This window comes from Osmerus eperlanus, chromosome 24 (genome assembly GCF_963692335.1).
Source record: "Osmerus eperlanus chromosome 24, fOsmEpe2.1, whole genome shotgun sequence".
NCBI classification, from domain to species: Eukaryota; Metazoa; Chordata; class Actinopteri; order Osmeriformes; family Osmeridae; genus Osmerus; species Osmerus eperlanus.
Genome location: NC_085041.1, coordinates 4,268,106 through 4,282,083, shown reverse-complemented (window position 1 = coordinate 4,282,083; position 13,978 = coordinate 4,268,106). Strand labels below are relative to the sequence as shown.

At 47.7% G+C, this 13,978-nt stretch overlaps 1 protein-coding gene across 1 annotated transcript; it reads left to right on the top strand.

Annotated features, from left to right (window-relative positions):
• The first annotated feature begins 528 nt into the window (after positions 1–528).
• On the top strand, positions 529–6,588 carry gpr52 (G protein-coupled receptor 52). Its single transcript, XM_062450840.1, has one exon. It carries the CDS (start codon positions 2,397–2,399, stop codon positions 3,528–3,530), a length of 1,134 nt encoding a protein of 377 aa, XP_062306824.1. The 5' UTR covers positions 529–2,396; the 3' UTR covers positions 3,531–6,588.
• Positions 6,589–13,978: the final 7,390 nt, after the last annotated feature.

The window sequence follows — 13,978 nt, the reverse complement described above, 5'->3', positions numbered from 1 at the left end:
CTCCTCCTGCCTCCCCAGCTTGGCTCTGCCCAGGGATGGTCCCGACTTTACCGAAATGCCTGGCAACTGTAACCAAGGGGCAGGGAAAGCCGGGCTCTGTCATCGGTTGGCAAATCTGACTCGGGGCACAGAGAGAGAGGGAGAGAGCGATGGAGGGCAGAAGAGAGAAAATAATGGGGGAGGGGGCTGGGTACTATAAAAGAGAATGGCCAAAGATTAGCTTAGTAAATTCGGAATAGGAAACATTTCCATAAATAGCTCGGAGGGGGTTGGACAAAAGAGAAAGCAACAGAATAATGTGGCAGAGAATCTCAGGTGCAGCCAGAATGGGAGAGAGGGAGAGAGAGAGAGAGAGAGAGGGAGAGAGAAAGAAACTAGAGAGGGAGTGATAGAGAGAGACAGCCGGCTGTAGAGTGTCTGCGGGAGGTTGAGTGTGTGTGTGTGTGTGATAGAGAGGGAGGGAGAGAGAGAGCGAGCGAGGAGGAGGAGGAGGAGGGAGAGGGAACTGTAACCCAGTCACAGCGTATCCTTCTCACTGCACCGACGGCGAGGGACAGCACATCCCGTCGGCTCTATCGTAACGGATTACACCGTCTATCTACTAACTGCATCGGTGCCGGACAAAGCTTTTTTCCCAAACGTTTGTATTACTTTCGGACTTTTCGCTTTGATCGATGGATGCCAGTGTGTTCCGTTAAGTGATTCATTCATTAGTGTAAAGCTTGGGGCTGACAGACGCATGGGGCTAAAGAGGACACCTTCACAGGAACGACCGAGCTGAAACCGGGACCCGAACTAGGACTCTCTATTCTCTCTTTTGTGTCTTTTGTCCGCTCGACCAGACGTGGGCTTTTGAGTGTGGAAAACGAGAGTCAAAGGCTCGATGGCCACCTGAACAAAAAACAAAACGCATATTTCAACGGATCTATGCCATAAGTAATAACACCGGCTGCGGCAGTAAACCCCTTTGCTGATGTGAAGCGCTTCTACCCCCACCGCGGTGTTGACGAATGTCTTTGGCGAAACGGAAACCCCCAACAAGTTTCTGTTATGAACAAGCGGAATGCGTATTGATCCCACACCCAGTGCAGCCGGCGCCCTGAACAGGCTTTCTAAGAAGACGCTGTGAGGGGGATCACTGAGACTCAGCCAGCCTCTCTCGGCTCCTGTGGCATCCGTTGACCCGCCTGTGGTGGAAGATTTTGGGCTAAACAACCACCATCTACCCACCTGGACATGGGGGGGGGAACTAAGCACTGCTCGGATTGAAATTTGGATTGAAGCCTAATCGCATCTGGATACTTTGATGTAGCTTCTTTAGTCCCCCCCTCTCTCTTTCTCTCTCTCCCTCTCTCTCTCCCTCTGACTGGGTAAACGCGTTGTAAACACTATTTTCCCGGCCCTTTGTGGAACCAGAGCTGTGACATCAACCCCCGTAGAGATCCCCCTGTTGTTCTAGCATGTGTCTGTGTTTTGATTTGGACAATAGCTGGGCAAACATGGGGTCCAGACACTGATGAGGGGACGACTCTAAACTCCAAAATAAAAGGATGCCTGCCACAGAAGTGAAAAACAACCTGACTGATACTGATGGCACGTTGGAACTTTTAAAGGGAGACTTTACATTGATGGTGTGATTCTCACACAGAGGTTATCGATTGTAATCTTCCTTCTGTGACTTTTTGTGTGGAGTGGATTGTTAAGGATCTGTTCCCCCCCCCCCCCCGAGCTTCATGCTGAAAAAGCTATTTTTGAAAGTCAAAATGACACAGCGAAGGTAAATGCTTTAATACCATTTTCTCTTATCTATTGACCTAAAATAGAGTCACATGCTCCCTGACTTATTCAATCTGTGGTAGAATCTACAGAGGAAGCAGAATGCCAACCTCGCACGTCTGGCCTCTCTAGTTTTTGCCCTTGCAAGGACAGCTCCTTCCCCCAAGCCCCCAATGGCCACCATCATTAGAATCAGAAGATGTGGCCACCGATTAGCAGTGTGAGTGGTGTGAAAGCCTAGCCCTTACGGTAGAGGCCTGGCGTAAACCTACCGGTTTTCCTTTTTTAAGGGGTTCGCAGAGGAAATATACCTTCACCCGCTACCTCCTTTAAGCATGACTGATTGGAAAAGTGCAGCTGAAATGAACGTCCTCCCTTCCCTAAGGCTGTATTGATTTTTCCCTCCGGTTGGCGTTCGTTCGGTTGAGACCCAGCTATGTGAGAGCGAGGCGGAAGAGAGAGCGAGCGAGAGAGAGGGATTGTGCTCCGTTCGCTAAGAGGAAGGTACACCGACGAGCCCGGGGGGGGGGGTGGGCCAGACGACGGTTCTACAGTTACAGACAACCTGTGCTGCCGGAGGCACGGCACAAACCTGACCTACCTGGATCACTCCCAGAACAATGAACCAGTCGTTACTGATGACAGACCTGGTGCCCACTGCCAACAGCAGCCTCGCAGGCCACCCAGGCAAGCCCGGGAACCACTCCTGCCCCCTGGGATGGGGCCAGAACGAGGGGCTGGAGGCTTGCGTCTTGGAGACGGCTGTCATCGTGCTGCTAACCGTGCTCATCATCGCCGGGAACCTGACGGTCATCTTCGTGTTCCACTGTGCCCCTCTGCTGCACCACTACACTACCAGCTACTTCATCCAGACCATGGCTTACGCCGACCTTCTGGTGGGCCTTAGTTGCCTGGTGCCCACCCTGTCCCTGCTGCATTACCCGGCCGGCGTTCAGGAGCCCATCACCTGCCAGGTGTTCAGCTACGTCATCTCCGTTCTCAAGAGCGTCTCGATGGCCTGCTTGGCCTGCATCAGCGTGGACCGCTACCTGGCCATCACCAAACCTCTGTCCTACAACCAGCTGGTGACGCCGTGCCGACTCCGTGGCTGCATCGCCCTCATCTGGGTGTACTCCAGCCTGGTGTTCCTCCCCTCCTTCTTTGGGTGGGGCAAGCCGGGCTACCACGGGGACATCTTCGAATGGTGCGCCCACTCCTGGCCCACGTCGGCCCTCTTCACGGGCTTCGTGGTGTGCCTGCTGTACGCCCCCGCCGCCCTGGTCGTGTGCTTCACCTACTTTCACATCTTCCGCATCTGTCAGCAGCACAACCGGGAGATCAGCGAGCGTCGGGCACGCTTCCCTAGCCAGGAGATGGAGGCCGGGGAGGGCGGGGGCGGAGGTGGAGGGAACGGCAGCGGGCACCACGGCGGCCACGGACCCGATCGGCGCTACGCCATGGTGTTGTTCCGCATCACCAGTGTCTTCTACATGCTTTGGTTGCCCTACATCATCTATTTCCTGTTGGAGAGCTCCCACGTGCTGGACAGCCCCGCCCTGTCCTTTGTCACCACCTGGCTCGCCATTAGCAACAGCTTCTGCAACTGCGTCATCTACAGCCTGTCCAATAGCGTGTTCCGTCTGGGCATGCGCAGGCTGTCGCAGACGATCTGTTCCTTCAGCCACTGTGCTGCCGATGACAGAGACTTTGGGGAGCCCAAACCCAGGAAGAGAGCTAACTCCTGCTCCATTTGAAGGAAGGGGGTCTCAGAGGGAGATGTTTGCCTAAGCCAAGATTTGAAGGATTAAATCCTCAAGAAGCTGCTGGATGTGGACACGACGGGGCTTTCCCCAAAGAGAGTGCATTCCCACCACGAAAGAGTTGATTCCGTATGAAACCAATAACAATAAGTTGTGCAAAAGCATAATTTGCAAGAAAACTTGAGAGATGAAACGGCATAAAGAAGCAGTGAATGCTTGAAGGTGTAGTGTCTGAACCACAGGATATTTGACTGACAGGCTTTGAAGCTTTTGTAATGGGTTTTAGTTGGCAATCTATTGTAGGTGCATCACGTACAACCTAATTTGTTCATGGTTTATCTCAGGCTTCAACGTTTACATTTTCTGTGTCAGTCAGGTAAGACTTAGCAAACATACCCAGATATGAGTTGTAACACTGGAGAATAAATTATCTTAAACTTGACCACATGTAGGCTTTTTTCAGATTTAGTGGTGGATGTTGGTTTATTGATTATTGGGTTACCAATGATGACCTAATCTTGAAGGTCTGTATTTTTTTTTTTTTACTTTCCTTCATAGGAAAGTTTTCATTTCATTAGCATAGACAAAGTAATCCTCATTTGCATAGACATTCCCTTGGTATGCGGGTTCAAATGGCTGACTAGACTTCAAGTGTTAATGCTATCACTTTTTACATCGGTCAGGATTAACAACAAAGGGCCTTAACCGGTATGAGAAAAAGGTTTTGCTGTGTTGGCAGAGTTTTTTGTTAGCAAACACAACATCATTCTAAAGACTTTGGGTCAGCCCTAAGGCAAAAGTTTGTTTGTTGTCAGTTTTGTGAAACATAGAACATTCGGCTGGTTGAATTAGTCTTGTTAAATTGTTCTATTTAGATGTAAACTACTTAACCTGTGTCAATTCTCGGATGACTGTTGAAGAGGGCAAAATATGGATTTGTTCACTTAATTTTATACTCTGGTTGGTTAACGGAGACATGTTCTCTAGTCTACTTAGATTAGCCTCCTACAATACTGTCCTCTCAACTTGTTGAAGCTATGTGCAAAGACTGTTTCCCTTTTGGGACTTTGTTGTACAAAATGCAGATGGAATGTGCAATGAATGCACCTTAATGACTGCATTTGGTAATTTATTAAACTGTTAAAAGTTGACCGCTGCACAGGCGCAGTCATTCCAAGTTCATGTTCTTGTACATTCCCTGAACCATCGGTTTTTATAGACAACGTCGAAAAGAATTCATAGATGCACACAGTTCACAGCACCAAGTTATTGTGAGATCCCTTTCAACTGTTGTGATGGTGTAGGCCATTTGTGTTTAGACCTCTATGCCTGTACTGTATCTTTGACGGTGTGAGAAAAGAAAAAAAACAGAGCAAGTCGAAACCTTCTATATTGTGACTATTGTACAACTTTATGCTGCTTAACAGTTACCTGTGTAAATCATCCTCCCCTCTCTGCATTACAGATTGTTCTGTGTATGTGCCTAAATATGTCTATTTTTTTTTGGAAAGAAAGAAGAAGAAGAAGAAAAAAAAAAAGATGTCACAATGATTTCCATCCTTTTCCTGAAACAGTTACATGGACACACTGCACTCTTATGACAGTGTCTGGCAGCATGGCGTTGTGTTTGACCATATCTTGTGACAAGGCCCTTTTTTCTTTTCGACCCAAGAACTGTAACTGTCCCATTTGTTGATGCAGTACTAATGAAATTAGTCTTTGATTAACTTTACAGTAAGGTTTGAATGCTTGCTTTCTTTTGTGGCAAACTCGATGAGCCAGAAATCATCAACGATGATCTACATTTACATTTAGTCATTTAGCAGACGCTCTTATCCAGAGCAGAGTACAGGGACATTCTCCCCGAGGCAAGTAGGGTGAAGTGCCTTGCCCAAGGAAGGACACAACGTCATTTTTTAAATTTTATTTTTGGCACATCCGGGAGTCGACCTCTATGATCCGAGTCCTACACAGCACTGAGTGTGGACACCTTCTCCTCTCTGATTGATACTTGATGTCTACTACTGTAGAATAGATCAGAAAATACGGGCAGTTGTTTATCTATGAAGTGCATTCTCAAAACATACGGTAGCCGTAGATCAGATAGGACCAAGCACATGCAGTATGTTTAAATTAATTTTAAATTTAAAATGTTAATTTAAGTTATATTAATTTGACACCATGTCTAGTAAAAACCACGCTATTCCCTGGCATTTTATTCTTGGAGTCCGCCTTCATGTCCTGGTTGTTGGGTTTTATGTACTCCTACATATTACACCCATTTTTCACTTATAAAAATAATCCCAGTCTAGATATTTTTTCCTACATCTTTCCACAATCCTTAGGCCTTTAGACCAGATAACCTTCTGCATCTGGCGTCCCTTTGATCAAGACACAGACATAGGAACCACTTGAAGATCAATTTTTGCTTTGCAGTGTTTAATTTTGGCTTGTTAAACAGATAAGGTTCAGATATAGGAAACAACTGCGGGGAATAAAAGTACAAAAGGACCCAGATCTTACCCAAATGTAGTTCACTTGTCTATTATATTTTATTTCTGTTTATTGTAGCCATGTTATTTCTTTTTTTATATTGGTGTAAATATATATATTTTTTACTCATGCACCATGGACTATCACTAGTTTTTGACTATCATTATGACCAAATGGGTTTCTTCTGAAATCATGGTAGTGCAGAAATATCAAGTGCATTGATGAGAGTGTTGCATCATATTATTTGATTTATACACTAAGTATATTTATTTATTTTATTGTTTCCAAATGATGAAGCTACTTGTGAAATAGGAGTGTGTGTACTGTGTGTTTTTACCCTGCTGTACAGGCAAAAAAAATCTGATGGCAAAATCTAAAAGGAACATTGGCGCATTAATTTGTGTTGATTCAGCTAGACTGCTGTGACTTTGAAGTATGATGTTTTTGACTAGGAAACAAATCGATTAATTACACAGTATCTATTTTTTTATTTCTGAGATTTTGTCAAAGGCTATTGTTTTGTTGTTGCTGCCAATCCAATAAAGGTTAAATGATTAGAATCAAATGATTTTCGTTGAATGGGACTAGTTGTGTGTGTGTCCGTGCATGTGTGTGTGTGTGTCCGTGTGTGTGTGTGTGTAGCAGAGTTTTTAACACTGCATTGAAACAAAAACAGCTTGCTAAATGTTGGTTTCTCTAAATTATTCTGTAAATGTAGGGCACATGCTTGAACATTTCAACTCGTTCATGTCAGCAAGGGCAGCTCCAGTTAATTATTTTGTTCAAAGCAGTTCATAGCCATTCCTTGAAAAGAGAGAAGGCCAACCGTTTCAGTATTCACTGGTAGTGCATTGTCTTATGACACATTCATTGACTCAGACACGTCTGAAAAACACCCTAAATCAGATGTTTGTTTTTAGCCTTTAGCGCTGTCGGCTGACAGAGTTCAGAACTCTGAAAATGAGACTTCCCAGCATCGTACACTCAGCAGGACCTGATCTCTTTAGGCTGGAACTCCAGAGGTCGTCGTGTTGTGAGGGTCTCTGAGGGGGGTATCAGTTTGGAGCTCTATCAGAGAGAATTTGTTGTGACCTTTATCCCTTCCATCTAACGAGCACATCAAATATTTGTCTGATTGGGCAGGTCTTTGCACTTCCAGTGGGTTCATGAATAAAGGATGTGCAGACTTGCTCTTTAAGACCCCCTCTCGGTTGCTGTTTCCAGAAAAGAGGTGGAATTGTTTACATAAATTGTTTCACGTGTGTGTGTGACTGGTGGAGTGTTCTGTATGGTCTGTGGAGGTTCAGGAATCTTCCTGCACTGTGCTGTATATCATCTATCTCTCTATTAAGAAGGGAGAGGCCCGGAGTAATGCTGTTTAATGGCCCCACAGCGAGTAATGGCTTTGCAGGTACCTTGCCCTTTACTGACATTGGGGCTAATGCATGCCACGTCACAGGCTCTCCCACCGTAAAGAGCTGTTCGTTATGTGGCTGATCCTTCATTATCCCTAGCCCTCAGACAGCATGCCTGCTCCCATTTCACTCAGGGAAAAAAAACCAGAAGCAAATTGCCTTGGCGAAATCCATACATTCACCTCTAGATCGCAGTCAAGTGCCCGTGCTTCATATCCCAGGGTACTTTGATTAACGGGGCGATGGGCCAGTCGAGTTCATTGGAAATTCCGGAAAAAAATCCTGTTGTAGATTCCCTCTCAGATCGGTCATGTTCTTGTCTTGTTTATCAGACGGGTGCAGAAAGAGGCGGGAGACATTTTGAGGGGTTCTTTTTTTTCGTCTCTGGGGAGGAAAAAAACTATGCAAGGCTAGGTTGGTAGTGCGGGCGATCCCTCCTCCTCCTGCCTCTGGGTGCTAGCATGGCCCGGCCCCGGTAGGTGAATGTTTTCCAATCTTCCTCAACAGTTTTTTTCTTTTATCGAGGTATGAAGGCAGAGACACAAATTGTTTTCAAAAGTTAGTTATGTCCTGACCTGTTGAAGTTGAATTGAGGCTAGTGGAAATGGTTGTAGAAGTTACATTTCGTGTATTTACAGCCCTTTCTCTAAAGCTTTCATTTCCTGACGTTTGTCCACAACATCGGTGGCCAAGTGGGCCTGCAACCCTGTGTTTTTCCTCAACATCGATTTTCTCAGAAGCCAACGCTGATTAGACCTAACCCGTTGCTTTTGTGTGTGTGCGTTTCTGTGTATTTCTCTGTGACACAGGCCGATCATTATCTGCCTAACCTTTTGCTGATAGATGGCGCTTAGACCCACAGACTCCAGTCTTGCGTTGCATGTTACACGGCTGCCGTTTGTCATACGTTTTGTCTTTCGTGCTCTTCGTATCGTACCACCTCCCCCCCCCCCTCCTCCTGGTGTAGGCTGCTCGACATTTGTTCCTCCTGCCAGCCTTTCATCCATATGCATGACGCTAACCAAGGGGAGCTTACAGTCCAGAATGATGAATATGTATGCCCAAATCCTCTCCATGTAGACTGTATTATGAATTCTCTTTAATATTAATCGTCACAGCTGCACACTTGCACGTGCGAGAGAGAGAGAGCCTCATCTATTCCCCCCCCTCCCCTGCCCCCGTTAAATGAATGCGCGGCCAATGGCGGGAGAAACACCTGCCCCCTCGCTGCAAGACGAGGGAAGCCCTAATCAAAGGCGAGCCGCTCACGCTCCCGTCCGAAACAATGGGCGCCCTCCGAGGCCTGCCCAACAGCTTTAATGGGGGTTCTGCCAAAGGAGTGCCAGATAGACAGAGACGCCACACTCATGTATTTTGCATGGAGACGCTCTTTGAAAAGGCCGGGAGTGAGTTAAACCGGGGGCCTCGCATATGCTGCCGAACAGGTGTCTGCCACATCACAGCGAGCCTGGGGCTTTTGTGTTATGACGATGGGGCTGTTTGGAGTTCTGTCAGATGTCTAGCAGGTTATGCGAACCACCCCGGATCTGGCTCTATCTAAATAGGGGGAAGCCCCTTATGCTGTGTTAAGGTTGAGGCACACCAGCCCAGAAGGTTCTAACTAGCTGGTTTGGGAACCAAGGGGTTACCGTGGAGTTTGGCGTTGTTGGTAATTGTTTCCTTTTCTCATCCTGCAACTGCACCAATGGTCACTCTGCCGTCATAACCTCGGTCTAGACTGAGCAAGATCTAAAGCCGCCCCTTATAAGTGTCTCCTTGATCTCTCACTGTCGCCGTCATCTCCTTCCACAACCTACTGTTTCATTTGCAAATTGACACAGGTCGTAACACAGACGAATAGAATACAAAACTACGACCTGACAGCAACATCGTATCAATACAGGATTTAATTATCTCCTGGCCAAGTGTGTGTGTGTGTGTGTGTGGCCCCGTCACAGCTCGCACTGCTCCTGAGCACAGTTGATGATGGCAGATGAATGGCCCGCGGTCTGTTGATGCTAACGCTAGCAGACAGCTGCCCACTCAACGCTATTAGGCTGGTCGCATGCCCACCTAGCCGGCTAGCGCCATCTGGGGGTGGGGGGTGGGGCGGGTGAGGGGGTGCGGCAGTGGCGTGAGAGCCAACCATCTGCGCGCGCGCCCACGCCATCATAAGGATGAGGGTGGCTGCCATCAACCACATATAGCTACAAATAGATCAGGTGTGTGCGCAGTGTGGCTAACCATTTGGCGTTTTGGGGTAAGGTTGAATGGTGCATATACATATTCAATGGATGTGCACCCTATATACACCCGAGATGTTCAGTATGTTCATGCAAGGACCCCGGAGCCCACAGCAATGATAATATGTCCCCAGATTCAGAAGACGTCTCAGCAATGGCATATCTGTTATGGATGGCAAATTGTTGTATTTGTCTCAATTACATAATCTCGCTCTCTCTCTGGGACTTTCTCTGTCTCCTCTCTGTCTTGTCTCTATCGCTGTCTCCTCTCTCTCCTCTCCCTGTGTCTCTCTCTCTACCCTTGGTCTTCTTATGCAATGCAGGCTCTAAAAGCACTCACGAAATCCATCTACCCCTCAGCACAAAACCATCTTCATGGCTGACCTCAGTTAGAAAAACCCATTTAGGTCAATGATATTATTTGGCCACCAGCATTTGATAATACGAGACGGCCCATGTTACAGAGGAGGACGTAATCCCCGTATCGTTTTAGAACGAGAGTGTATTTCAGAATGATTAGGGCTGGCGTGATGAGGATTCTTCGGTTGTTTCTTGTTTGAATTCATGATCTTTGTTAGCTGTTAAGTGAGTGCGTGTGTTTTTGGGGCGGATGTACATAACTGTGTGTGTGTGTGTCTGTCTGTGTGGTGTATATATTTATAACTTTGCCCCACTGTGTGTGTGTGAGTGTGTCTGCTGAATTGCTGGCCCCCCCCTTAGGACCATTCCCCAGCTGGCGGTCTCCTGTGCCTGACTCTGGCACTAACACACTCCTGCCACACACCCTCCATGACAGTGGTGCCAACCACAGACACACACCCACAGAGAGAGAGAGAGATCAAGGAAGGATATACGATTGTTAAAGGCATTTAGAGAAACAGGCAGATGAGCAGACATGTAATTGCCAGGAGCTCTGCATGTGCAGTAAACCTGGCCATGTAGTCCTTTTTGTCTAGCCCGGTAGAGCCAGTTCTTTTTAAGTAAAGTGTATGTGATGCATTTGGGTTATGGTAATCTCCTCTCTCTCCCTCACACATCCACACCGCACGCCCCGCCCAACCCCAGGTAAACTGGCAGACTGTCTAGTCCCAAAGCCTCTCTACGGGCGTTTAGCAGAATTAAATACCATACGACAGCAGAATAGCCCCTGCAGCAACCTGCTCTGCATCCCGGAGCTGCGTGTCACATGACCCGCACGCTGCCATGCAGCTGATTAGTGTTCTGCCCCCCCCCCCCCCCCCCCCCCCGAGCCATCATCAGTATGGTTAGTGCCACCGCCATGGCATTTGCACAGGAAATGGGAGGGATAGGGAATGGTGTGTGTGTGTGTGTTGAAGAGACAGGTTAAAAGAGCTGACACACTCCTTTATTTGGCCCTGCTGAGCTTGCCTGGCTGCTGGGGCACACGGCAGCTTGTGGATCGTGGAATGTTTGCGTCTTGTGTCGTAGAACGATAGACATACACGTTCTCAAAATGCACATGATTAGTTGCGGCTCTGTTGATTCACGTGTGTGTGTGTGTTTGTGAACGCGCGTGCGGGGCATTTTCTTTACAAATATAGTAGCCTTAATTAGGTCAAAACCAAAAAAGAAAACCATGTTGATTTCATTAGTTCGTTTTCAACAAAAAACCTTCACCCTTCTCCTTAAAATGATGTTTTTGCATGTCTCCGCTGAACGGCTATGGCAGTGTATTTGACGATGGACGCCAGGGTAAATCTCAAGATAAGAGAGGAAAAACGATTCGTAACGGGGCTTTATAATTGTCATGGAAACCGAGAGTGATGCTTCCCGACCGCATGTTCGCCCGCATCGTCCTTCCTTCCTACGGCGCCCGTGTTTGGGATGCACCGCGTGCGTGTTCTCCCTCCCTTTTAAGAATCTCGAGCGTTTTTCTCCTAAGTGGAACCTCACATTGTTACCCTGTTGGAGAGCTGTGTGTCATCTGAGTCCGGCTTCATTGTTTTTCTGTGAAAAGCCCAGCCAAGGGATCATGTGTCTCAGCTCCCAAAATAGAGCCTGCCATGGAATAACCAACTAATGTCATTAGGAGCTGAACAAACAGGTTATGAAGACCCACAGTAGAGACAGGGAGGGGGAGGGGGGGCAGGGGGGGGTGGAAGAGAAAGTGAAAATTCACTTTCAGCTCCCTAAGGAGTGCTAACGTTATTTAATTAGCCAACAAGTGGCAGCTTTGGAGGAGGGTTGTAACTGCCTCTCCAGGGAAGTGTGTGTGTGTGTGTGTGTGTGTGTGCGTGTGTGTGTGTGTTTGCCCAGTTGTCCAGATAACCAAGAACAATCGCTGTAGCTCATACGAGCAGCCTTTGAGAGATTGAAAGGAAAGGTCCTTGGAGTTTGAGTTCGACAGACAGTCAGCATTGAGGACTGAGCAGTGGATGAAAATGGTGTGTGTGTGTGTGTACGCGCCCGTGGTTGTCTGCTTGTGTGTTCCAGTGTTACTTTGCTTTTAAGAAACCAACTGTCCAACCCTGACACTGTCTATGTGGGCTGCTGGGAATGTAGAGATTGACAAGAGAACAGTGTGCACATGGCTTGGGAAGAAATGACCCCCCCCACACGCACGCACGCACACACACACACGCACACACACGGACATGATGCACTGTCTCTAAGTAAGAGCATATCTGTTTGTGTGAAAATGAATGGACAGGCCAATGTGCACACTTGTGTGCCCAATTCAACATAGCAGTTGCTGCTTACACTACAGAGCTCGTAGCATGACAACAGACGGAGATGAAAGCCCGTGTGCGTTTCCGTGGAAATATGGAGAGAGAAAGGGTCAGAGGTTAAGGTAACATATGGATAACTGTCTACGCTCCAGTTTCGTGTCTTATCTCCTGGAAAAAACGGTATGTTCTGTGACTCCTTCACCATGCTTGCACACAACAGGCTACGACCTCGCCGAGGTAGTGTAGCTATGGCAACCTGGAGCTCTGGAAGGGAAGAGGATTTTCGGAGTTTATTTGAAGTTTATAAATAGGCTGCAATTAAAATGGATATTTGTGCTGCTCCGAAATAACTACGTTGTTATTCATTCATGTATGCATTTGTTCTGAGGATAAACGGACTCGGGGAGAGAGGGAAAAAAAGAAAAGATTGGTTCCTTGAACTTGGCAGAAGCCAAGCTTTATACGTCTACCCTGAACCAACTCTATCATTGTTGTAGCAAGTAGGGCTCTTTAGATGGCTAGTGTTGAGACTGGAGGTAACCGTTTCTTTGTTCAGTCGATGCAACTGAAGTAGAACATCTGTACTAGCCTCGCGTCTGAAAAAGTATTACACATTTGGAGGTGTACTGGGGCTCCATATACGTCCCAAATTCCACCCCATCAATGCCGTCAGCTGTAACCAACCCTAACCCGAACCTTACTCGGCTTCAGAAAGCTGTTTATATTTATGTACGTTGAACTGAAAGCGATACTTCTGTTCTGCCATAGGGCGACGTGTGTAAAGGGACACCCCCATGACAGGGGTCTACAAGCTGGTACAAGTGCAATGAAGAAAGAGACCCTTGTCTGCGAGGACAGGAGGCACAGCTTGGGTGAACACACTGTGTACTCTTGTAGTCTTCGGCGGCTAGGTCGGAGAGGTGACCTGAGACTCGGCTGTCTTTGACATACACACACACACACACACACGCACACAAACACAGTCCGACCGACCTGTGCGACCTCTCGGCTGCCTGCCCCAGCTCACCAGGAGTGCTGTCCACCTAGATCAATTAGCCTGTCCCTGGAGTGTGTCTCTCACAGGAGCAAAGCTCAGCCAGGGCTGGGTGTAAAGAGGGACACAAGCCCATGTCACCCGCTAAAACACAAACGCAGAAAATGCCAGGTGTCCTGGGAGGGCTCTTCTGCTCTCTCTCAGCCAGGGGAGCGGTGTGTGTGTGAAGGGGAGGGGGATGGGTGGGGTCAGTGAGTGAGTCAGTGAGTGAGTCAGTGAGTGAGTCAGTGAGTGACGCTCCACCCTTTCATCCAGCATGCCCGGTTTCTGAAGTGCATCTTCCGACTCGGAACACGCCTACAGTTTCAAGCCCTTTAAGACCCACGGTGACAATAGTGCGACGGATGACTTTGCACTCTGTCAAGAGGACCAGCTGTTGTGTCCCCTCGAGGGACCTCCCCGAAAATTCCTCGCCGCGGCCCACGCTGAAGGACAAAGGTCTTGGAGGAGGGACTTGATTTTTAATTAACGGACTGCCGTTGTCTGAATATCTCGTTTATTATTGCCTGCCTTGGAAGATGAAGAATGATTGTGCATCCAGGCGTAC

Coding starts and splice junctions, on each gene's coding strand:
- gpr52 (XM_062450840.1), top strand. CDS start 2,397: ATGAACCAGTCGTTACTGATGACAGACCTGGTGCCCACTGCCAACAGC.